Source organism: Chaetodon trifascialis, chromosome 15, assembly GCF_039877785.1.
Source record: "Chaetodon trifascialis isolate fChaTrf1 chromosome 15, fChaTrf1.hap1, whole genome shotgun sequence".
NCBI classification, from domain to species: Eukaryota; Metazoa; Chordata; class Actinopteri; order Chaetodontiformes; family Chaetodontidae; genus Chaetodon; species Chaetodon trifascialis.
In genome coordinates this window covers 15,703,901-15,729,304 of record NC_092070.1, presented here as the reverse complement: position 1 = coordinate 15,729,304, position 25,404 = coordinate 15,703,901, and the positions used below count along the sequence as shown (strand labels likewise).

Genomic DNA, 25,404 nt, shown 5'->3' with positions numbered 1-25,404 from the left:
ACATGGAGATTTTATTTAAATAAATTTAGTTCACCAATAATCAGTCATCTCTCTGTGTGTTAGATTACAGGTTCCTAAATTAGTTTTTGGTCCATTTAAGGCATAATCTTAGCATTTGTAGTGTTAATGGTGGGCTTTGTTTCCTTTGTCTCAGGGAGCTGAAGCACAGGTCTATAAAGGACCCCAGTGAGAAGTTCAAGCTCCAGGAGTACGTTAACAAGGAGATGAAGAGCACGGGCTGCTGCAGGTCTTAAAGCCTGCCTTCGTCTTTCTCTGGATCTGTGTGTGTATTTATGTGCGTAGATCACTAATGTTCATACAGTCGGTGTTCATTTCTGGCCTGATCAGAGGAGTCAGCTCCAGCGAGGTATAAACATTATTGTCCTCCCGTTCCTGCACCCTCAAACCTCCCAGTCTCAGTCCACACAGCCTCCATCTGTCGTCCTGCACTCATTTCGCTGCCCTGCTCCATCTTGCACGTCCTGCTTTTCCTCACCCACTTCCTTCTGCAGCTGTGAATGTAGCCCCAGGCTATGATTTGCAAAAGACAAAATCATGCGCCGCACACCTCAGTTATGGAGCTATTAATGGACAGTTTCCTGCTAAACTGTGTCTTCTAAGCCATTTATTTCTCACATCCGTTTAAAAGGTCAGTGACAGCATCATTTCGGCTGATTGTTCTCTTCTTGGTCAGCACATGGATGAATGTTCATACAACAGATGTAGAGTGATATGTCTTCTGTCCACGGTTCAGTGTTCATGTCAGTAATTCAACAGGCTCTTTGCAGCCAGTTTAGCTCACCAGCATAAACTCAATCTAAGCATTTCCATAAATCAGCTGTGGATATTTGGGAATATGTGTTGCTACTTCTACATAAAAGTAAATTCATGTTGCTATTGTGTATACAAGGATATGAGGTACAGAATAGCATCATTAGCCACAATGAACAGTTCGTTCAGATTTGAAATCATGCAAGATGCAAAAAATTAAGCATACAGCAAACCTTCGCAAACACAGCAGTGCATAGGCCACTGAACAGAAAAAGATTTGGGGGATTTTTTTTTAAATGTTAGAGGACCAGCGTTGAGTTTTGAGTGCTCTAATGCAGCCGCTCATCTTTGGTAAATAAAACATGTGGCACTGGCACATACTGTATGTAATCTGCAAACATTGGGGTTTTGACAAATGAGATGTAAATACTTTTTTTCCTGCATGTAAAAAGAAAGTTTTGATGGAGGAGAATGGCACTTTAGATGGTAAATAAGAGTATGGATTGGTAGAAAGAAGTATTGTATATGACACAGATGTGTAAATTTGATTTTATTTTGAATGTTTTATTTTGTAGTCAGATGTGCAAACAGTAGTTGGCTGCTATTATTCCTGCTTTTTGTTTTATTTCCCATTCATGAATATATAAATGGGGTATATAGTGCCATGTTTTCTTCAAAAGACTGACCAGTGCATTTCTTATAATCTGTTCACAGTATTTAACCTGTTCTTCATAAAAGAAGCATAGGCCTCTTTTTATTTGTCTGTTGCTTTGGTAGATTTCTTCTTAGTCATACAAACTGATTATGTCTGTGCAGTATTTACTGTACACTTTTCCAATCTTGATGTTCAGAGTAATGTACTGATTTTTGGTTTTACTATGTTTCAATGTGCAACTTCTTACTTGTAACTGAAACTACAATAAAAACAGAAGGTACTGTGGCTTTTCCCCTTTTAATAGAGACCATAGTTCAGATTCACTCCACAGTGTGTTCAGAGCACGAGTTACAAAACAGTTAGCATGAGCGTACGCGTGGTGGAGATTTAACAGTTAAGCTCACGTGGTTCACTTGACCATGGCTCTTTTAGTTTGAACAAAGGCAATACTGCTCAACAACGTCATGCCTTTCTCTTCATCGCGTACACAAATAGTTTAGTGTGCACACCTGCAGTAACTGGTTCGATGAGATTAATGAGTCCGTGGAGTGTGTGTGTGGGTTGAGAGGCTCCGTTTAAAACCTTTCCTTTGTCTCCCTCTGCTGGATAAATAACTACACCACAATTAAACAAATTCTAAAATTGCATGCAGTTTCACAAAATCAAAAGAAAATTAGTGCAAGCCAATTCTTCAGCGTGAAAATGCTGCGTGAATATTAAAAAAAAAAAAAAAAAAAGGCAAAACTAGCTTTTTATACCTGCACTGCTTGGTACTATGTTGCTACAAGTTGTGTACAGCAAATTAGACAGTTAAAAAAATAAATACATAGAGAATTAAATATTGTACTCATACATGGAAATAAATGTGAGTATCTGCAGAGTATGTGTGTATGATTCCTTCTGACTGATATATTACAGTCATGTGTCAGATAATGTTTGTTTTAGGGTGCGGTAAGTGGCCAAAGGGCACAGTTTGTACATGGCTGAAATGCAAGGTTAATTCAGACGTCTGGGTAACTTAAGTATTTCTATAACACTATATTACTGCAGACAAGAAAACCACATATTTTGACATCTGAGCAGCACATTTGTGATTCCTATCAATGAGTCATATGTACAACTTCTGCACATTCAGGTCAGGATGACTGACCTCTTTCAAGTATGTAAGTCACATAACAGGTGAGTGAGTTAGGCTAACATTCAAGAGCTCAGGAGTGATTCGGACTCCCTATGATATGGGTCTGGCACATAATGTAGGTCGGGTTGAGCAGGGTGGCAGGTAAAGGAGTCACTGTGGGATTGTTAACTGTGGGCAAAGCTGTCTCACCTTTAGGTCGTTTTTTCTGTCACCTTTTGGTTTTTTCAAAGGCTCCCACTATAATGCCACATTTCCACTAGCACGGCTCGACTCGACTCGACTCTACCCGGTTGTTTTGTGTTTCCATTAGGGATAGTACCTGGTACCCGATACTATTTTTAGTACCTGCTCTGGCGAGGTTCCAAGCGAGTAGAAGCGATACTTTATGTGTGACGTCAACAGCCTGTCGGCCACTGATTGGCCGGAGAGTGTCGTCACTGGTCTGTGACGTCCAACACCGGAAAAACAATCCCGCCCCCTCCATTGTAACGCCGGGTGTTGTTCTGCCTTGCAGCCCGAAGCCTTTTCTGGGTTTCTTCTCTTGCTTTGTGTCACAAACCGAGCAGCAAATACAACATCGCCTCGATGTCCTCCATTGTTTGTCAGCTCTGTTTGCGTCGCGAAGTACTCAATTGCAATGGAAACTCAACCAAACCAATTAGAGTAGAGTAGAACCGAGTCGAGTAGAGCTGGAACTGTGTAATGGAAATGCGCCATAAGATATATCTCAGGTCCTTCTCTTCCTCCATCTCCATTTCCTGCTTCTCCTGCACCAACAGTTCTTACTCTCTCATGAAGACAGTCATGGTTTGTGCTTGAAATAGGCCTCTACTGCAGAGAGAACAGAAAATGAAAAATATAAGACTCGGAAATTGAGAAAAAAATGAAAGAGGTAAATGGTTGGTTGGGTGTTCAATTTACCTGCATACTCCTGAGGCAGCATTGGTCTGTTGATAACAGTCTGAAATGCAGCCATCCAGTTTTTCTGATCTTCTTCTGTCTCGCATGCAAATAGAAACTTCCTGTCCGGGGTCACTATGGTAATGCCAAACTGCCAATGGTAGCCCTGAATGTTCGGGGGGAGACCAGGGAGTACAGTGTAGCTGTTTTCCTTACTACCGATGAACACCTCACCTCGTGCATAGGCGTCCTCAAAGCAGAAGGAGAAACACATGCAGTTTCATTAAGGAATACAAACATGACATCTAGATTAAGTCAGTGCAAATAACTGTCATATTTCAGAGAGAATGTTGCCATTTTGGCATGTTGAGCATCACAAACCAAACTGTTATCTATCTATCAATCTCTCTCAAGGGAAAATATTTATATTATGAAGTTTTTGAGTGCACTGTGCCTCCAGAATAGACTGATGCACAGTACAGGAAAAGGGTATAGCAGCATCTGCTGGCCACATTGTGTAACTACAGCAGTTTTGTGCAGCTGTAATACCAGTGGATCTTTGAAGTACATGAGCCTCCTGTCATCCATCGTGAACCATCTCTTCTTGAAGCCCTCTGTGTGCTGTGGGACAGAAACAGGAGAGAAACATCGGCTTTTATGCTCTGCAAGACGCTGTTACAGGCTTTGCATGTTTCCCCATATTTCTATCAACACAGAAAAACAATAAAAAGGACAAATGCATTACCTTTGGACCAGTCTTCTCCATGTAACCCTCCTTGATGTAGTTCCTAGTTAGTTTTGGCAACAGCTAGACAAACACAGAGCAAAGACTTAGTCACTGATAAACTCTGTGTGTGTGTGTGTGTGTGTGTGTGTGTGTGTGTGTGTGTGTGTGTGTGTGTGTGTGTGTGTGTGTGTGTATACGCACACACACAGTCCTAGCCAGTCTTAAAAACGCTGTGGGTAAAAGGGTTTTTCCCTTTTATCTCATTATTAAACTATTCAAGCTCTTTTTCTGTGTGTTTTTTTTTCTTTTCTGCAACATTTAGGTCTTAATGGTGCCTCAAAGCCTTTTTCACATTGTGAGGAAAAGAATAATTATAAGTAACCATATTTAAATATACTAAGTCTGGAAATATCTGAATCAGCTTATTAAATGCTTGGATTTTTTTTAACTGTAGAATGCAATGGCCTCACAAATTCCCCCAAAATATACAAACAACGTGATGTCAGTGTCCTCAATCGTAGCTACAGCCCTGTATACGTGCATGTGTGTGTGTGCATGTACTCACATCAGAGGTAGGAGCTCCAGGAAAAGCCACCTGCAGGTAGTGAAACCTGGCTGCTCTGATGGCGTTGAACCAGTCCACCATTTCCTTCAAGACAGGAAAATGATTCTTGCTGCAATATCATCTCGCACACATCATCAGCGCTGATAATAACCCCCCGTGCTACACACAGTGCTCATGACTATCATTACAAGACAAAATGGCTTTTCTAAGTGGGATTTGTGTGAGAAACGCCATTAAAAAGCTCTAAACACAAGGGAGATATCTGTTTTTGGGAAGCTTTTAGCTAATATTAAGGATTATTACAGTGAACTTCAATTACACACTGACTTGTAATGACAACCCATTTCCACCAGGGAGGCGCACACACCCACACCCACACCCACACACACACACAGCAGGGAGAGGCGCCACACCTCACCTTTCCATCCTCGTGGTAGACAAAGATGTTCCTCGTGCTGTTGTCCTTCAAGTAGGTTATCTGCAGGCCGTGGGCAGTGCCGATTTTTGTTGGCTGGAAAGTGGCATTCACTGTATTGATCTTCATTATCGCTTTGGGCTCTCTGGCCTGCAGACAAGAAATACATTTTGAGGAGAAAGACAGTCAGCGGTATAGTCTTGACTCTCCTTGTCTGATGTAAAAAGCAGGACATTTCTAGAGAGAGGGAGCTATTTTAAACAGCGAGACCTGCAAATCAAATACAGACTAAAAGATAGACAGAGGGAGAAAACACTCACATCGTGCTTGTTGAAGTACTTCAAAACGCCTTCCCGTTCGGACAGAATAAATTTTCGGCTGAGGTACTGTCCATTGTCTCTGCCTCGTTTCCATAGAAACCCTTCTCTGTAGCCTGCCAGGAGGGGAGCCACAAGGGTCCCGTTCCATTGACGTGGAGCAGGAATACAGAGAAAACAGAGGGAAGACACAACAGACGTTAATAAAAAAAAACTAAATGTAAAATCAAATAGAAATTCACAAACGGTGACTCTAAGGAACATCAAGCTATTGATCAACTACTCATTTAAAGCTGCATTTTCTTTGCATGTAGGGGGCAGCAGAACAATATATATCTCATCACCTTATAAACTTGATCCTCCAAACCTGTTGCAAGTTGCTTATTCACACATCCAGCAGACACAGAGCAGCGTGAGCACTCATTTGGATTTGTGCTTCCAGCCACCCAAAGCATATTAGTCCAGTAATCACTGTTGTTTTAGCGGTTTTCTCCAACTCTAAGAAGGAAGCTTTAATTGTCATAATGACATCATCACACCGGGAAACAATTGATCTTATTCTACAATGTAGATGAACAACTGAAAACACTATGAAATGACACATATGGAAATATGTGATAAACAAAAAAGTGTAAACAAAGAAAAATATGTTTAAAGATTCTTTCAGGTATCCACATATTATATCATAATATTACCCAAGAGACTGACCCAGAAACGATGCTGGTCGAGACCTCTGAAAGCTCCTACATTACAGAGACCGGTGGTGAATTTGTGTATGTAAGAGTGTGTGTGTGAGCGCACATATGCTTTTGGCTTATGTGGTCACTGTTCTAAGCAGCTCAGCAGTGATGGGAGGAAGCACCTCTGCTTTTACTACACATAAATAATTCAGCTTCAACTGATGGTTTCCTCTGCAGGCCTGAACATCAACGAAACAATCTCTCTCTCATACACACACACACACCAGAGAGTTTTAGATTAACAGCCAGTAAAGCATTTTTGTGTCAGAACTTATTTTACAGCCTTTTCTTACTATCCAATCAGCACTGGAGCGAGAATGAGTCTATGCTCCATCATTTTTAGCCTCTTCTAAATAATAAGCAGTATCCAACCCATCCTCTTTCACACACACACAGAGAGCTTGTTGGCTCATTTCCTGGGCTTGTTCCTGACACTGGCCTCTCTGACCATACTCAGCATGAGCCGACAGAAACAGCACTGCAGGAAGAAGTGCACTGTCATTGCCCTGTGTGCACTCAACCAACACACACACACACAAATTAACTCACACGCACAAATGCAAAATCAGCAATATTTAACAATAAATGATCCGAATTGGTTGTTTTTTTGTTTTGTTTTTTTTTCCCAGATTATTACTCAATATATACTCTATAATAAACTGGATCTTTTGTCAATTTGAGGTCCCCAGTTTGATGTTTTTTAAGGAAGTGTTGGCAGATTCATGCACAGCCACTTGCTAGCACAGCCACAGAGCCTACTTTGAGGCTTTTGTTATGACGCGTCATCTGTCCAGCTGCAATGTGACACTGCAATAGCATGACAGAAAACTGTGGCAAGATACTTTTTTTATTTCAAGTATTGAGACACTTACATTTGTTTTTTAGATTATTTTTTTGATTAAATCGTTTAGTGTAGTTTTCATTTTAGTTGCACAATTTTAATGCATTTCTTCAAAAAATGCAGAAGAAACATAATAAACCCCCATCACGCCAAATTCATTACATACATTACTTCCCCTGTAACAAACTGTGCAAGAAGCATTTCCATTGAAAGTGCCTCAGTGAAATGCGGGTATGGTATGAGCTGAACTGCAATGCAATAAAAAAGCAAAGAAAGGGAAATTTTGAGAGAAAATTATTTCTCAGTTGGCAATTTCCTCTGGGAAACTGATCTGAAATGAAGACACAGACCGTTTGTCTGCTGGTCCACTTGCACCATCCTCTCTCTCCTCCACCCATCCCTTTGTCCCGTCCTTTGCTTCTTTGTACAGCAATAAAGCCGACATGGTGCGGGCCACAGACAGCAGTAAACTTTTGGTTGAGCAGCGGCTTCATCAATTATTCATGAGCCAGAAAGTTTTGTTTCAGCACTGAGACCCACCAAGGGTGGGGCAGACTGTCCACAAGAGCACGACAGCCGAGAAGAGGAGAATTCATTCGCTGTTACAACGGCGTGTCCGAGGTTTGCAAACACAGTGTCTTTCTTCAGGTTCTCTACTGATTGCTGCAACTTTCTCCTGGCCAGCAATTTAGGAGCAATATTATATAGAATACTTGTAGACAAAAGAGGCCATTATTCCTCCGGGGCACACGCAGCCACATGCTCCTAAACCTCTGCACAGCACAACACAAGAGGCCATTGACAGAGAGGAGAGAGACAGAGAGACACAGAGAGCAAGAGTTGGACAGTCATGAGACTCTGATAATAGCGCTTTATCTCATCTACCTAGAAGAGAGATTTCTCTTCTTTCTTATTTGAAACAGCAACAGTTCACTGCAAAGGCACTTCTTAAAGCTGCCTAATGATGTTTTAACTCCAAATGCAGAGCTTGCTCAATTGTAACCCCCGTGAGAACTCAGCATTAGCATTGTGATCAGGCGCACACTTGTTAAAAGCAGTGTATATAATCATCTAATGATGGCCCCGTTATATTTAGATATCCTAGTAAGAAAAACATTTTCAAAATTTGTGCAGCAGATTTCGAGAATTTAATAATACTAATACTAAATAAATAATCGTACTTAATAATACTGTCATTTTACTGCAGAATGAGTGATTTTACTTTGATACTTTAAGTATCTTTTACTGGAAATACTTCTGTACTTTTAAGTAGGATTTTGTATGCAGAACTTGTATAAGGATCTGTGTATTTCTTTCATCACTGTATGTATTAGACAAGATTCCAGAGTTTTAAGAGATCATAGTGGTTCAATCCTGGCATGTGCACTCGCTGCCAGTCAGTTGGGGGGGGGGATCCATTATTGATTAGCAGAGTCTTATTAGCGATCAGGTCTGTGCCACTTTCTCTCTTTTGATGAGGTTCCACTGGGTGATTTGCTAAGAGACACTGTAATTTGTGACACACACAGGGGCATGATTCAGCACAAAAGCCAGAGATAAGAGCTGCAGACGAAGTGAGAAACTTAGCTCATGACAAAATGATTACACACAGTGAACCATGAGAAAAAGATGAGACACGCCGTAGAAACGGAGATGGCTAAAGATAAGGAAACATGAAGGATGAGCAGAATCTTAAAAAGGAGGACACACAAAGCACTGAAGGAGGACAGCAAAGGGCAGTTTAGTTCCTTGCTGACCAGCCCTCATAGTCTCTGCAGCATAAGCCATGCTGACACACCGTCTATCTGCCAAGCTACCTAACAAGCAGTCAGTCTGATGGGCAGGCTAATTGGGCTTGGCTATGTAAATGAGCAGTGGGTAATGGTGCCTACTGGGACATGAGTTGTTTATTATTATACTCTCTGACAGTGTAATGCCATTAGCGGGCCAAATAGCACCTCCTACAACACATGGCGAACCCAAACAGACATCAGTACACTTTTTTCCACAGGATCATCATCATCAGCCAGTTGAGAGGAGGAGCAAGAGTCTGTGCTGCTTTACCATAAAATCCCTGCTCACAATATTCTCGTCTTTCAAGCAAAAATCTTTCATGGATGTACATAAACAGAGAAACATGTTAATTTGCTAATAAGCAGTGTGGTCAAGGCCTAATATAAGTCTTCTTTCCGTTTGTGAAGTACAGAGGTGGAGGTGCGTTATCCTAGCTTAGCATAAAGACTGGAAGCAAGGGGAAACAGCTAGCCAGGCTCTGTTCAAGGAGAAAAAATATGTCCACCAACAACTTTAAAGCTTACTTATGAACCTGATGTACCTCATTTATTTAAATTGTCCATAAAGAGGATTGTAAAAACAACAATTTCAGGTTTTCAGAGTAGTTACGCCTCCAAAATACTGAACTATTCCTTTAAGTGGGGGGAGCACGGCGCAGTGAGTGACAAGGTTTCCTTTCACTTCCTCTTTCACTCTTTATCTCAGATTTCATTAGTTGTTTCACCCAAGAATGTGGGTCAGAAATGGATGATGCTGTTCCCTTGCTGAGCATTCATTCACTGCTGAATAGGTGGTGCTGTGTGAGCCGCGTACAATTACTTCTTTTCCAGAGTAAGCAAGAAGAAGTATAATGCGTGTGTGTGCGCGTAAGTGTACAGGAGCGCGTTTAATTCTTACCTGCCGAGTAAGGCTCCTGCTTCTCCACGCACATAAACTCCTTCCTCTCGTACTTGGCTCGGATCCATTGTTCCCGCAGGAGCCTGCAGAACAGTTGGTGTTGATGTTTACTTCATGCTTGAGTTAATTTGTTGGAAACGTCTCATTAACTTACATGAATATCAAGCCTCAGAGCCATATTTCATGCAAACAAATATTACTTGGCTCATCTTCTCATAATTATCGCTCGTGTCTTCTCTTTGTCCTCCCTGTGTAATGCTACTGATTGCACGGCCCATGCTCTTCTCTCATCTCTCATATCCATCTTTACTAATTTAATTTCTATTGACTCTCTGTTCTCTTCGTAATTATCCTTAACATCCACAAAGCATCATGGACAAACCAGCGCCTTGTACGTGCGTGCATCTTCAGCATATAAAAGACACCTCATCTGCTTTTCACTATGCTTAACCAGCGATGTCGCTTTCAACAAATCAGCAGGCCAGTATTTAATGTAATGGCTTTGTACAGCTCTTCCCATGAGTGCTCAAAGCCCTTCACACTTAATGGATTTGCCTTTTTCTCTCTCCTTTATCCAATCATCTCTTCCTTCTTACTGCCTTAATCATATCACTCCTGATAAACACAATGCAGCTCTAAAATAAACTCCACCTCAGTGTTTAGCTGTTGCGTGTTGTTATTTATGATGCTGGAGTGTTAAGAAGAAACCCTCGTACTGAACTGTTGCTTCCTGTTCAAACTGCAGGAACTGGCCAGTCTTATCACAAAAACCACTTGTTGCCCAACAGTTAATGAATGCATCCATCTGTGGAAGAATAACTGCAATCTTAAAGATGCAATGAGTACTATTCTACTGTAAAATAACTACAGCATGTAACCAGAAAAAGTTTGCAATGTTGTTGATCGATGACAGACTCTGAAAAGCCTCGGTAGTGATGCAGAGTGGCCTTACATTTTATGGTGTGAAACAGGAAACGTCAGCATTTTTTATTGTACAAATGACCTAAAGAGCAATACGCCAACTCCAAATATAGAATCTGACTTTCTTGCGGGTGTCACTAAATTTTACTCGTGTCATTTTTTTATATATAGAACCTTTAAAATTTTAATAAACCTGATTTTTGCAAAGTCAATCCATCCTAATCTACCTTGTAGACAACTCCATTAGCCACAAATGGATGCATATGATAACCTACATCCCTATGGCTGTCAAAATCAGGAAACTCTCACATTTTGAGAGCACCACTGGTAGAGAGGAGGACGCATCACTTACGTGCAGTCTCTGTGTGTTGGACAGTAGTAGAAGGCAGGAACTATCTGTTGATATTTGGCCTTGGTAGCATTGTTACCCACAGAGTCCATAAACTGCAGAGAGGAGCGAGAGAGGTGTTAGTCAGGGATATCTGTATGATTAGGTACTTGGTTGATGAGGGCAGGTCATACACACTCTCTCACACACACACACACACACACACACACACACACACACACACACACACACACACACACACACACACACACACACACACACAAAATAATGAGGTGTAGCTCAGGGTTTGTGTGGCTGACACCTTGCCCAGAGGGAGACACTGCTGCTGCCATGGCTGATTCTTCTTTTGTGTCTCTGTATTTAACTCAGAGGACGCTGCTCAGCATGCAATAGCACACAGCTAGAAAACTACAGATCACACAGGCAAATGAAGGAAGAGGACATCAGAGAAAGGGGGACAGAGAGAGAGAGAGAGAGAGAGAGAGAGAGAGAGAGAGAGAGAGAGAGAGAGAGAGAGAGAGAGAGAGAGAGAGAGAGAGCTAATGACACAAACCCTCCTTTAGTTGCATGCATTCACACACAGTGGACAGCAGCTTGATATGATTAATGTGACTGGACTAGATGGAAGAAAACAATGTGATTTTCACCTCATTCAAATCGAGCGGTATTTAAAGCGAGTATTAAAGTCTGAGAGTCCCAAGACTCAGCGCGCGCACACACACACACACACACACACACACACACACACACACACAAAGATAGTGGTTGTATCTGCCAGCTGCTGGCTCATGCCTTTCAGGCTGAGTTCAATTGAGACGGATGACTTGTCTTATTTTTCCCAAGCAGGGATGCAGGGGCGGGGCGGCAGGCAGAGACTGATGCTCACAGTGGAGCAGGCTTGGCTGGGTGAGGGCGAGGCTGCATTACTTCAAGACAAGTTTCAGACCATAATCGATGGCTGATCTCGACTTTGTTCGGGATTTTTAAGGATAAAATATGGACACTTCACGTGCACGACGGACGGGAGTCCTCACCTCCACCTCCGAGGAGCTCCAGGGATCCAGCAGGATAGATTTCACCTTGCTGATCTGAGCAATGTTTCGATGGAGGCCTGAGCAGCTTTGACACACAAACACACCCAGGGTGTAGGACGCCCACTCTGGATCTGCAACGCAGAGTAAAGACACATTTTAAGTTCAAAATACCTGAATGAACTGGAACAATTTTAAACATCCTTCTAGGACACTGTACCAAAACAGTGACATGTTATTACAGGCAGAAAGCGCTGGAGAAATCATCTGAATGGAAGTTTTCCTGATGTAAATTACGATCATGCTAATCATGTCAATCTGTGCCTGATGAGAAATTAGAGCACGGCAGGTGAGATAAAGGGTTAAAACGGGGTAATGACTGAGAAGGACCAGGAAAAGACTACGGTCTATCCTTCAGGAGGCCTCACTCGCCATGTCTCGATCTTAATGCTGATGACTCGTTTAATACAAAATCACTTGTCTTTGCTTCTAGATTTAAAAATATCAGGTTCTCGGAGAGGAAGCAGGTCACCAAAGCGCAGTGAACTTATCGTCATGACCTAGATTTAACAACTCCGTCCACATCCTCAGAGTGATCAGAACTCTCTCCCACAGTTTCACAGATGATCAATATTTGGGTGGAAGTGATGTCAGTCAAGAGCTGGACTGTATTCGGGTTTGTGTGAGGGCGGACTGGGTGTTTCCTCTGCATTTTCGCTGTGTTGTGGCAGCAGTGGGAGAGAGAGAGGAGCCTCAGCACCACTGATGGCTCACCTTGAATCACCCCGGCAGGGTAGTGTTTCATAGATGCCTTTTCTGCCACAACACACAGACATGAACGCGACAAAATGTCGCCCTAATACACTGTTTACTGTACTTTGTTACTGCAGCTCATCAACAACTGTTTAGAAATTGTGATAATACAGTTCTAGATCATCCTTCATTAGAGGCAGGCAGCACATCCGTGTGTATCACAATTATCTGACTGTTGCTCTTGAAAGCTACAAGGTTTTGCCTTCACTTTTGTACTAATATAGGAAATTCACAAGTATATCTACTGTATAGCATTTACAAATACCAGTGTGTGCAAAGTGTTATTCACACCTTCACTGCATTCATGTTACATTCACACTTACACATAAAATCATGAGTCACTACTACCTCCAACACCTCTGTCATAAAAAATCCTGATATAAAGCAAACATGAATGGAAAAATGTACTTTTTTTTTTAACTTGTTAGGCAATTATGTTTCAGCACTCGTGACATTTTGCAGCGTTCTCCCAAAGTTGAGTGAAAGGTCAGCACATCACACAGTTGAGACATGTCTTTGAAGGTAGACAAGTTGAGCACTTTCAGCACTTTCATAGAAGTTCACAATGAACACACAGCTTTTCTTTTTTTAAATCCAAACAACAACAACAACAGATTCTTTTATTATGACCAGATAGTCCGTTAAACTTAAGTTTGTGAGCACACGGCTTGCAGCAAACGTGTGATTGGCTACACACACTTCCTCTTCAAAACCTCCTTTTTCAGAACCATTACTGTTAAAAGTGCAAGGTGAGATTTCAGCTGCTGAGGTAGTTATGTTGCAACTGAGCCAGACAACTGGGACAGTGTCAAATAGCTTCTATCAGCATGCTGCAGCCTTTCAACCACTGCTAATGAAAACGGAGTGAACTCATACTGCAAAAATAGCATGAGAACAAAAAAAAAATAACTATTACTTCCTTGTACATAATCACAAAGCTGCACACTTGTAAGACTGCATCTGTACACAAAAGACAAGAGGCTGATGTGTAGCTAGCCACTCCCATCGTTTCTGCATTATGTGGCCTTTTTTCAAGCAAAAAAAAAAAAAATTCTCTCACACTGGTTTCAGCTTCACAAATGAGAGGATTTGCAGCTTCTCACTGACATAATTTCCTGTAAACTAGCGTCTTTGCTTGAACCTTTAAGACGTTTAAGATGTCATCTTGAGTTCTGGGAAATGATGGGTATTTTTTCCACAATTTCAAAAAATGAAAACAAACTCTGATTAAAATAACCATCAGAATAATCTGTAATAAAAGTAATAGCAGCCCTGCATGTGGGCATCCTATATGAGACCTGGATGAATGAATGTGGGGAAATGAAATGCTCAGATATAATCATTGGCTCGTCACATATTTGGCCATTTTGAATTAGGTTCATTATGAAAGCCTACACTTTTAAAGCAGGCCAATCAACCAAAGAAGGCTTCAGCTAGTAATAAGAATATGAATCATATCAAATATATGTTGTAAAGCCCCTTTTAACCAAGACGGTGCTCCAAGTTGAAATAAAAACACCTAAAGGTCGACATGTGTTACTTATTAATAAAGTTATATGAAAAGTGCTGAAAGCCTATAAAATAAATACAGCTGGTTTTAAAGGACTAATACATTATTTAGCTGCTCTTTTATTTGAGTCGTCAGGAAATCCATTGCTCTCCTGCTTGAGCTTCATTATGTCAACCGTTTTATATTTCATAACCGTGCCTAGACCACATCGTGACTGTCTGAGAAACTCGACCTTGCACACTCTTGCGAAAAGAGAACTGGCGACACATTGTTAGATTTCGGCTCGTGCAGTTAATTATTTGTGGCTTATAATAACCCACAGGCAAAATAAAGACGTAGGGTGGTCGCAGAATGCACAAACAAACAGATCGAAGTGGGAAAAGGTCAGTAAAATGTGGCCAGCGTCCGTCAGGGACTCCCCTCCAGCCTACCTGCAGCCCCGCAGTCGGCACAGTTTCCATTCCCAGGTTTCCCCAGAAGCTGTTTCATACGCTGTCTGTTCTTTTCTTGGTCCGAGGTCATAATGCAAATGATTCTGCTCAGATGCCTGCTCAGCGGCTGAAGACATCAAACTCTCATGCATCGAAAAGTAAGATTGACGCCTGGCGCGCTGGACTCAATTCGTAAAAGCGCGTCGCGACGCGCCCGAGTTCTGACGAGAAGGCTGAAATTTTGGGTGGAGGGTGGCTGAATAGTGGAGCATGATCAGCCTAGTGTATGCTAAAAAGACCTATATAGATGAACAATAAATACATTTAAGTCTTCCTCCCTGTCTCTCTCTAAAGTGAGACCCCCAGCGGTAGGAAACGCGCTCACGACGCTCCTCCGGACCATGAATACACCCACATTTACCCCCTTACAGCCTCCTTCATTATTTTATATGCTGGAAATATTTCACTTGACCTCTAGTTTCGTTTGTCTTCGACCTGAAAAAACACGGTTTGTGGAATAGTCCATATTTGTTTCAGACAGTCCCCTGAAGATCAAACCCTCCTTTTGCTGCAATATATCCTTAATATAAATATCATGCTGGATATTATACACTCAATATTGAAGGCATTACTATTATTCCCTGTCATTTTAACTATTTCTCTTTTTCTGTCTAATTTAGGTGAAATAATATTGATCCCAGGTGCTTTCACCTGTGGCTGATTCCACCTGTGCTCAGGTTGACGGTAGGCGGAGCTTCGCTGGGGTTTATATGGGTTCACCAGAGTCCCTGAACCAATTAAGGCTAATCAGCCAAACTGTATGCTGGCTCAGTGGTTCACTGAAATGAAAGAGCCATTGTTGATTCCACCTGTCACTCAGTACTGTGCAATCTATATTGTATTAGTTCTTGTGTCCACCCGCTGTTGTTTCCAGTTTAACTAACATTGCATACTGTACATGTATCTGCTGTTCCTTCTACCCTCATAAGACTTATTATGAAGACACATTCGAGGGATGCTGACTTTTGTGGTAAATCTTGCCTGTCACGAGAGAAAAAAAACACATTCAAAGAAATTAAAGGGAAAAAAACATACTTGTATATCATTTCCCTGGATCTCATGGCTCTATCCAGTAAATGATGCTGCAGTACCAGCAAATACTGCAGTACCAGCAAATACTGCACTCACATTATGGAACAAATGTGTTTGCCATGTGTTGTTGCTGAATTGTGAGCGCATTTGTGTCTTCTCTGTTAGTATTCATTTGAAGGTGACGCATTAAACATTAACGTGTTCTCTGGAGGTTAAGTAAGGGTGCACTGAGCAAACAAAGCTGACAGGCACTGAGCCACGAAGGTGACCAGCAAAAGGCCTTTCTGAATCTCGACCAGACGGTTACAAACTGAACTCACACACTGTGCACGTTTCATTGTTTTTATTTTTCAAAAGTGTCTAAAAATTCAGTAAATGGTAAAAAGAAGTCATACTTTAAAAGAAATATTTGTCGATCTCAGTGGAGCCCACGCTCAGCCGGAAACACAACATAAGCACAGAACCAGCTTTTCAGGATCAATTTAACACAATATATGAAAAGAAACTCACATTTGCTCAAAAAAAAAACAAAAAAAAACACACACTTCCACTTTCTACATGCAGGCAGATGTTTGTGTTGGCTACAGTGCAGATGGTTTTGTTTCTGGTGAGTCCACGAGGTCTGGGAAAGCCGAAACTCCAGCTGATCAGATAGAGAACATAAGCGATCACTCGGCATCAGGAGGCCGAAAACTCGTCTATCTGGAGGAGTTGGAGCTGGAACGGGAGCGGTGACGCCTGCGGCCAGGAGATCTGGAGCGAGAGCGGCGGCGTGCTGGGGACCGTCTCCTCGGGGAGCGGGACCTGTGAGGATATAAGCATTAAACACAAAAGCTCTTGTGGTAGGAAGGCACGCAGAATGAGCAGATTAAATGGCGTGAAACAAAGTACATAAACATACAAATGGGCAACAAATTAAAGGAAAACCCATCATTAAAGCTGTATGTAACTTGTATAAAAGTAATTTTTTGTCATATTTGCAATGTGAAAAAAAAAACAGCTCCATTGGTCCCACCTACTGCGATTTGCACGAATGCATTGCGCCCGACACAAAACAACCAATCAGAGGGAGTGTCTGACACCTGTCAATCGCCACTCATACACGCTGCGAACCAGTTGCCACCTTTCGCTCAGTCGAACTGCTCTGTGAGCGGCGTCAGGAGGCTAGTGAAAGCTATGGCAGGGCAACAGCCACCCGTAAAGGAGAAACTACCCATACCGCCGCTGCCAACAACAGCATTTACGGCTAAGACAACAAATAACCATAAAGCTAATATGGCGATTGTTACCGTAACACTCCGCAGCGCGTACGGTATGTTAGAGACTGTGATGTAGCGGCTGGGCAGTTAGCTTGTTTCCGATGCTAAGGCTAAAGTTACCGGTTGTCATGGCAGTCGCACAGACGTTGCAGGGAGGAGGAGCTTGGAGGCAGGGCATGAGTGCAGCAGAGAGGGAGGGGGAGTGACGTGGAACTTGCGTTGGTTCAAATTTCCAGGCTAATTCTGCTCTCTTCTCCATCTTACCTACTGCAGCTTTAAGTGTCTTAAGTGATCAATGCGCCTTGGCATTAATTCTACAAGTCTCCAGAACTCTACTGGACCCCTCCTGCCCTGTGGATGGGGGCACTGTCATGCTGGAAAAGACCGCTCCCATCAGCATAGAAATGTTTCATAATGGATAAAGGTGAATCACTCAGGACAGCTTTGTATTCATTTGAAGGGACGCTTCCCTTTAATGGGACACATGGATCCAAAACATGTCAGCCCCAGCAGCATAACAGAGCCACCAGATCCCCTCGGTGTAGAGGTCAAGCACTCAGGTCGGTACCATTTGTCGAGAATATGATGACTCATCTGACCGGATCACTTTTTTCCCCCACACCTCCGTACACCAGCACCTCAAATGTGCATTCGTCTTTGTAATGAGGGGTTTATGCACTGCGACCAAACTATAATATCCCTCTCTGTGTGACTGTGGACGGGCTGTTCTTGCTGACAGCATCCTGAATCGATTCTCAGCCGCCAAAGGATGAGCTGCTCTTCTGTTTTTCCATACATATCACACCAATGCACGAGCATCACAGTTAACAAATGTACACCATCAACCACAACTGACCCAATTTACAGATGTCTTTACCACAGATCTAATTGCTTACTTGTGCCTTGCAGTGCACATGTGTGGAAGAATCTGCATTCGTTAGGTTTCCCCACTTATTTATCTGATATGCTGGATAGATGGACACTGTGACTGACTGAAAATCATTCAAAGTACCTTCTCCTCATGCGTGGCGGACTGCGACGCCACATCGGCTGGGGTGGGGGCATTCTGCGAGGGGGAGAAGGTCTGCGAGGAGGAGGGCGGACTCGCTGAGGCAGCACGGCAGATGCGGTGATTTCCTGTCCGTCAATCTGACCTAACAACGACAAAGTCATCATGGACAGTTATTCGACACACTCACATGCAGTAATCCTGCAAAGTCAAACAAACACTCCGGCTTAACCTCCGTCCATATATTTGAGCGCCTTCTGGGCCTCCTCGGGGGTCTCAAAGTCCACGTAAGCAAAGCCCCTGGACAGGTGTGGGTTGAGCCTGTCCATTGGCATTTCGACCATTTTGATTTTTCCATAAGTGGAAAAGATCTCCTGGATGTGGTCCTGTACAAAAAAAAGACAGTGTGCTTATCAGAGCAACATTAAAAAAAGATTTGGAATATCTGTTTATAATACAAATAATAATAATAACGACAACATCACTAAGCAAGGAAAAATCTGTTTACTGAACCATAATGATGATCACTTAACATTAACATGAACATATCTTTTTTCCTTCCTACAAATCCATTTTCCACTTTGAACATCTTCTTCTTCTTCTTAACTACCTTAGATGATGTTTCTACGGTAGTAGCATAATTTGAAGGCATGTTAAATCATATTCATGTGTTCTGTGGATAACAAGCTTAATTTCTCAGCTGACCCTGGTGACATTCCTGGTCAGTCGTCCAAGATGAACTTTAGTGGGTTTGGGGCTCGGGCTTCTTTTCCTCCGCTCCTTATCTTCTCCCCTCTTCTGTGTTTTCGACCTGCAGAATCGCAACAAAACACTAATTAACTTTATCATGACTCAAGCGAGTGAAACCGTGTATAAATATTGTCTAAGTGACTTACGCTGAGCGGGAGCGGCGGCGGTTGTCATGGCGTCTGCGGCTAGGGCTGGGGGAGCCAGAGGAGCTTGAAGAGGAGGAGGAACGAGAGCTTGAAGAACCAGAGCGGCTGGAACCGGATGAGCTGGATCCACTCGAGGAACCCGAGCTGGAACCAGAGCTGCTGCTTGAGGTGGAGCTTGATCTGGACCTGGTCGTGTTCAAAACAAGGAAAAACATTGCAGGTAAGAAAACCTACTTAAGACTGATTTTGTCAGTGACCTGTACAGAAATTATAACATAGGAAACAAACCTGCTGCTGCTGCTGCCAGTAGAAGCGCTGCGGCGCTTCCTTCCTTTCTCCCGTCCTCTCTCCTTGTCTCCTTCCTTGGTACTAGTCTTTTCTTTGCCTCTGTCTTTTGTTTTTTCCTCCTCCTTCCGCTTTGTGGGTGATGGTGCCCTAAAGTTATAGACAAGCTGCTGTTACTTTGAGACCATAAAGTATGTTGTGAATGGCATAGGGATTGGTTTAATTCTAATTATTTCTACTCTAAAATGTAAGAAAATATTGCCCAAATAAAATAGAGCCCAAGTGTCTTCAGTGTCTTCAAATAGCTGTCTTACCAGCAGTAAAAAAAAAACAAAAAAACATAAGATACTCAGACTACTGTGATGCAAAACAGGATTTACTTAAGTAAAACTTTTGTGATGGTAGAATACAACCAACTGTTGGCCACAAATTTTCTGTCGATTTATCACGCATCGTAATCCAGCATGTGCTTATAACGATTAACACCATAGATGATTTACAAAAAGCAGTAAGTGACCAAAGAAACTAAATTCGTAATAGAAGTGCGTGTATAATTTTATATTACTACAATCATCACTGAAACATATCAGAGTAGTTAACTACGCTACCAACAACTGTGCTCTAGTGCCGAAATCCGCCGCCATTGATTTTCATTCAACTGGCGCTTCAAAACAAGGAGGAGATAGCTACAGCGGCTACGGTTAATCCATTACTACTCTAATCATGGAGAGCACAAACGGCTTTAAAATGGTACACAATTTGTCGTATCACATGAAACATAGACTGGAATTGAAACTAGTCTTATTGCAATTGAATAACACGCTTAACTTACATATCTCTCCAACTAAATGATGTCGGTGGACCTTACTCGCGGCCTCAGAAGATGTCGCTCGGTGATGACGACAAAGCGGAAGTGACGTCCCCACCCGAGCGCCACTTACAACTCATTTGTTTATTTATGTTGCTGGTAAACGTGAGCGTATGCGTTTATATGACTATATCGTAGCTATGCGAGGACGGGGTGTTTCTTCACCGCTCGAGAAATGATTTAATCGAACAGGAAACACCAATTGACTCCTCCTCTTGTCAGCGAGGTTTCGTAAGGTGAGGATTTTACTTAATAACCGTGCTGCGCTAGCTGTTGTCCTTTGCTAGCTCACTCAAAATCTCTTCCTTTCACTACGTCGAAACATATTTGTGACCAAAGTCAGTATACACCTACATTCGCGATAAAAACAATTAAGCATTTGTTGAGATCTTGTTTTTTCATGTGTTCATCAGTATATATTCAGTAAGTTTCTTGTTTTATTGAGTAACGTTGGTACTGTACAGTAACAAGAATGCTTTAATACCTTGTGATAAAATAAGAGTAAGAGAGAACTTTATTCTAACAACGGGGAAATTTGGGGAAAATATGATCAACCTTGTTACAAGCTACAAACTAAGCAGATTTTTATATAAAGGCACTGGTATTTTCGCATACTAGAAGACATTCAGTGAAATCATCTCGGTATTAAACTCACACTTAAGTGTTAGTTACAGGTTTATTATATGAATTTTTTAGACATCAACAGCCAAACGTGGTGACAGACCATGGGCCGGCTGGATGATGCCGCTAAACACAAAGTGGTGGAGCTGCGGAAGGCTGGCCTGAGTTTCCGCAAGATCAAAGCTGTGCTGGAGCTGGAGAACATCAAGGTGTCTGCCCAGGCCATCTACCTCTTCCTGAGGGAGTTTCAAGGGAGGCCGCCAGGGAGGGTCAGACCTGTGGAGGTTGGAAGCAGCACATCACCAGCACAGGTGCAGCCTCGAGCTGGAGCAGCACAAGAGAGCTGGAGTAATATTCATCTCCAAAACCTCCTGAGACAGGCATCTCATCATGCTGGCTTCACACCAGCTGCAAACTTTGCCAAACAGACTTCCACAAATCCGGATACTGGTGCAAAGCCATCGGGGTCCGGGGAAATCAGCGACGGGAGCAGAGCAGAACAGCAACATGAGGGCGATAAGGAAGAAAATGACATCCAGATTGTTAGTGTCACCTCCCTTGCACAGAACAACCAACAAAGAAGTCCCCAGTCCACTGTAACAAGGGCAGAGGCGGGCACAGTGTCTTCCACTCTAACATCCTCTGGAGCAGTCATGAGGAGGAGACTCACACCTTCTCCAGCCACCAATTCAATGCTGGCAGCTCGAAAGAGGCTTTTGGATAAAGCGCTGTCACACAGGATGAAGGTACCTACTTATACATTTCTCCCATGTGTCAAAATCCCAATTGTTAAGTATGTAATTATTGTGTACACTAACACAAAAGATGTGTAATTTGTCCAATATAATATGAATCAAATCAGCTTTCAGCCTTGCGTGCTTGACTTTTCAACAGTCATTCCAGCAGGTGGCATCATTGTTGAGGAGAGATCACTTGAGTGTCCAAGGTGCTGATCTGAGAAGTGCAGTGTCACAGCCACATGAAACTTATGATCTTACCACTGAAAAGGTGAGAAAAGCGTAAAACCTAAACTCCATAAATGATTGCAGCCTTTAATCGCCTTAACTAAAGCGTGTGCCAGCACGTCATGAGTGATAGACTGTCACTGTAGGCCACAGTGCCTGTTAAGTCCAAGCTTAGGTTTGTACAATGAATCTGTAAATAGCTGGTACCGGTTAGTATTCCAGCACATATCCTCAACCAGTCGCACCATTTTAACATTTAGTCAAAGTATTATGTTAATAAGGTTGTATTACAGCTAGTTTTTCAGTATTTTCATGAAATGTTTCTCTGTTGCACAGACTGTTATGGAAGGTCAGGCTGGAGGAGGCGGTACTCCCAGGCGGTTTCTCACACAGAGACCAGGTCTCTCTGCTCGTTCCGTTCACCCTCTCCCTCGGGTTGGCGTTCGTCTTCCTAACCGGTCGACTTCACCGTTAACATCCTCAGCTCCTGGAGTTGCCGTCATCCGACTGCAGACCCCGGGAGGCCAGGGGGCCACTCGTAGTGAGGGGAACCCAAGCCCCCAGCAGGCAGTCCAGGACGCAGGAGGGAGAGGTGGACTACAGGATCAGATTCAGACCCTGGGCTCTGAAGTGCGCAGCTTGGGTCTGGCAGTGAAGATGCTGGTGGAGCAGCAGTGCCGTCTGGAGAGGGAGCAGGCGCAGCAGACACACATTCAGAAACAGATCCTCAGCACCCTACAGAGTTTTGCCTCCAAACTGGGATGTTGTAGCGGTGTTCAACAGCAGCACAACAAAATGACATCACCCTCTGATTTGCCAACAGCTTCTGCATCAGCTTCCTTCAGCCAAGACACCTTCAACTTCAGTCAAGGCACATACACTCAGTGCAGCCAATCCCAGCCAAGCTACAACTCTTTAGAGAGTTTAGAAAATGTAGAGGCCTTTAAACTGCCAGGACTCAGCCCTTCAAGCATGAATGGGTTTACACCATGTAGCAATGCTGAGACCCTCCCACTTACCCACACTCCCCCTCAAACACAACCATATTCAGCCGCATATCCACAGCAAAACAGTCAAACTCTCATGCCACCCTACACACAGTCCTATGTCTCTACATACAGCCAGTCACATCCCCAGACTTTCAGGGGGTCAGAGAGTAAAACATCTGATTTCCCAAGCAGCTGTACAGCGAGGACCCTCCAGGACTGCAGTGTGTCCACGCAGCCACAGGATCAACAGATCAATATTATCAAAGTGGAGGGACCTTAGAGGGCTTCAGATGCCCCAGAGTGTTGGGACCATAAGGGCTTGGATGTGCTTTTTTAGAGTCAGTTTGGAATACTTATGTAAGACACACGTTTTTACAATGAACACACTGTAGCGTTTCTTACATCCATTTTATTTCCAAATTACATTTTAAAAGAATACAAATAGCAATAGAATAAACGTGTTACAATGGTTTAGTAATCATGTGTTTGATTTAGCATTTGTTATCACAGAATTAGAGAAAATGATATGTGCAGGCACTTTGTCATTTTTTAAAGCATTTCTTGTTAATTTTGTATCTATTATTTTTCTATCACTAGGACTGGCATTAGTTTTCATACCTCTATGCTAAGGGACAACAAAATAAAGAGATTCTTATGATCCGAAGCATTTCAAGTGTTAAGAAGTCTGTGAAGTTTTGCATAAAATATGTTCCACATGTTCCACTTTATCATAAAAAATTTAGTTAGGGCCACAAAGTTGTGTATCTAGCAAAAACGACAAGTTCAGCATATGACAGTGTACAGCTGGTGTAGTGTGTCTCAGGACCTGCCCCAGGGAAGTGACACATAATATCTGGAGCGCTAACTGAGATAAAGTCAATATTATGAGAATTCTAAGTGTCATATTTAATGACTAATCATTTTAAAATGTCTCTGTGGGTGACAGTGTCAGTACACTGTTAATATTTGTCAAACCAGCCTGTGTCAGATCCAGGTGAGGGAGTGAAGCAAAAGTGCTGGAGGAAGGGGGGAAGGGTCAAACTCTCCCTCGCCCACACAAACCCTTGAGCCTGAAACAAATAAAGGAATGTCATCATGAAATCCACAATAAGTTAGTAGAGTCCAAATATCAAAAACAAACGCAACGCCCAACAAACAGGTGATCTAGGAAACCACATGCACAGACAGCAAAGTTGAAACACCATGTGTAAGGGGGGAACACATGAGCTGAAATCGGCTGTGGGGTGGTGGACAATAGAACAATCACACAGGTGGGAAAATACAGGAAGTAATGTAAAATGTGACACATAAGGTAAACCTTGAAAATGAAACAGGAAATAACTAAACAGACCAGATCATGACACACCAATTAAACTTGCTCTGGTCATAATCAGCAAAATTACAATGACCTGCAGAGAACGGTAGGAAAGCAATCCTCTTTCTAGAATTCTCTTCTTCATCTAGGAAATGGACTGGGTGAAAAATGAGAGGCTTTTGCCATTCATCTTCCTCCAGATGGACACATGACAGCACAACAAGCACTGGAGTATGTCAGAGATGATGGCACATTTGAAGGGTGTACATTTTTCTCATGGTTCCAGAATTCCAGCACATTTCTAGGTTTTTATCAGTATTTAAATGGCTGTAAATGTAATTTATGCCAATGCAAATGCTCATTTTCAACTAAATCAAACATTAGATGATATCCTGCCAACACAACCATTTTTAGGCCCAAAATGGACTACTGGTGTGCTGTGTGGTGTGCTGTGGGGTGGCTTAGGATCCAGTTGCAGCAAATTTGCAAACACTGGGGGGGGACTGTGAGTCACACTGGTAAGAGTGTCAGAGACAATATTTGTGCCTTCTGCTTCTTTGTGGCTGCATGGTGGTGCAGCAGTTAGTGCGCGTGCCTCACAGCAAGAAGGTCGCTGGTTCGATTCCCTGGTTGGGCCTTTCTGTGTGAAGTTTGCATGTTCTTCCCGTGCATGCGTGGGTTCTCCCCAGGTACTCCGGCTTCCTCCCACAGACCAAAAACATGCTCATTAGGTTAATTGGTGACTCTAAATTGCCCCTAGGTGTGAGTGTGAATGGTTGTTTGTGTATATACTGTATGTTGCCCTGCGATCATGGTAAGTCACATCAACTTTTTTTTCTTTTTTTTTTTTTGCTCTCAGATTTGTTTCTGTGTATGGTTAATGAATAACCAGCTGGCTTCTGTGATGCATTGAGAAAGCATGCAAGAGGTAAAGTTTATTCATTTAAGTCACCAAGCAGGCTAATAAGTAATTTGTAGGAAAAAGTAGTGGGGACATGGGTACATTTAAAGAGGTGAATGGCCAAAAACACAAATAGATTTGCAATATGATGTATTTTGTCTTACCTGGGTTCAAGCCTGTGATGATGGGGCAAGATCTCAAAAGCATCAGTGGCAAACAAAATGGTGCCGCACAACTGGCAGCTAGTTACAGCAGCTCAGAGTGCTTTTCTTGTGTTTCTTCCATCACTGGTCTCAGTCGATAATGTCCACTTAGGGATGTACAATTGGTGAGAAGAGTGATCTGCTTTTTACTTTTCTCCAGACTATTTAAAGCAACATCGGGAGATC

The 25,404-nt window shown here is 42.6% G+C and overlaps 4 protein-coding genes across 4 annotated transcripts in view; 2 read left to right on the top strand and 2 right to left on the bottom strand.

The window, feature by feature from the left end:
- LOC139342923 (ras-related protein Rab-26-like) overlaps positions 1-1,706 on the top strand; it is a 49,206-nt gene extending 47,500 nt beyond the window's left edge. Inside the window, exon 9 of the mRNA XM_070980226.1 lies at positions 155-1,706. Coding sequence (XP_070836327.1) covers positions 155-254 — 100 coding nt within the window. The 3' untranslated portion in view covers positions 255-1,706. The remainder of the gene's footprint in view (positions 1-154) is intronic.
- On the bottom strand, positions 1,329-15,312 carry LOC139342922 (arf-GAP with dual PH domain-containing protein 1-like). Its single transcript, XM_070980225.1, has 11 exons — positions 14,816-15,312; positions 12,065-12,195; positions 11,034-11,125; positions 9,761-9,843; positions 5,492-5,604; positions 5,175-5,321; positions 4,757-4,840; positions 4,210-4,272; positions 4,014-4,085; positions 3,486-3,714; positions 1,329-3,395 (listed from the first exon to the last, which is right to left on the bottom strand). Exons 1-11 carry the CDS (start codon positions 14,904-14,906, stop codon positions 3,367-3,369), a joined length of 1,134 nt encoding a protein of 377 aa, XP_070836326.1. The 5' UTR covers positions 14,907-15,312; the 3' UTR covers positions 1,329-3,366.
- Positions 15,313-16,235: 923 nt separating this feature from the next.
- On the bottom strand, positions 16,236-20,414 carry LOC139343009 (RNA-binding protein with serine-rich domain 1-like). The gene is made up of 7 exons (XM_070980380.1): positions 20,189-20,414; positions 19,360-19,506; positions 19,072-19,257; positions 18,881-18,986; positions 18,408-18,561; positions 18,179-18,320; positions 16,236-16,711 (listed from the first exon to the last, which is right to left on the bottom strand). Coding segments are annotated over exons 1-7 (843 nt in total). The 5' UTR covers positions 20,191-20,414; the 3' UTR covers positions 16,236-16,605.
- On the top strand, positions 20,289-23,456 carry LOC139343001 (uncharacterized). Its single transcript, XM_070980371.1, has 4 exons — positions 20,289-20,460; positions 20,921-21,591; positions 21,740-21,853; positions 22,147-23,456. The coding sequence occupies exons 2-4, from the start codon at positions 20,950-20,952 to the stop codon at positions 23,077-23,079; spliced, it is 1,689 nt and encodes a 562-aa protein (XP_070836472.1). The 5' UTR covers positions 20,289-20,460; positions 20,921-20,949; the 3' UTR covers positions 23,080-23,456.
- Positions 23,457-25,404: the final 1,948 nt, after the last annotated feature.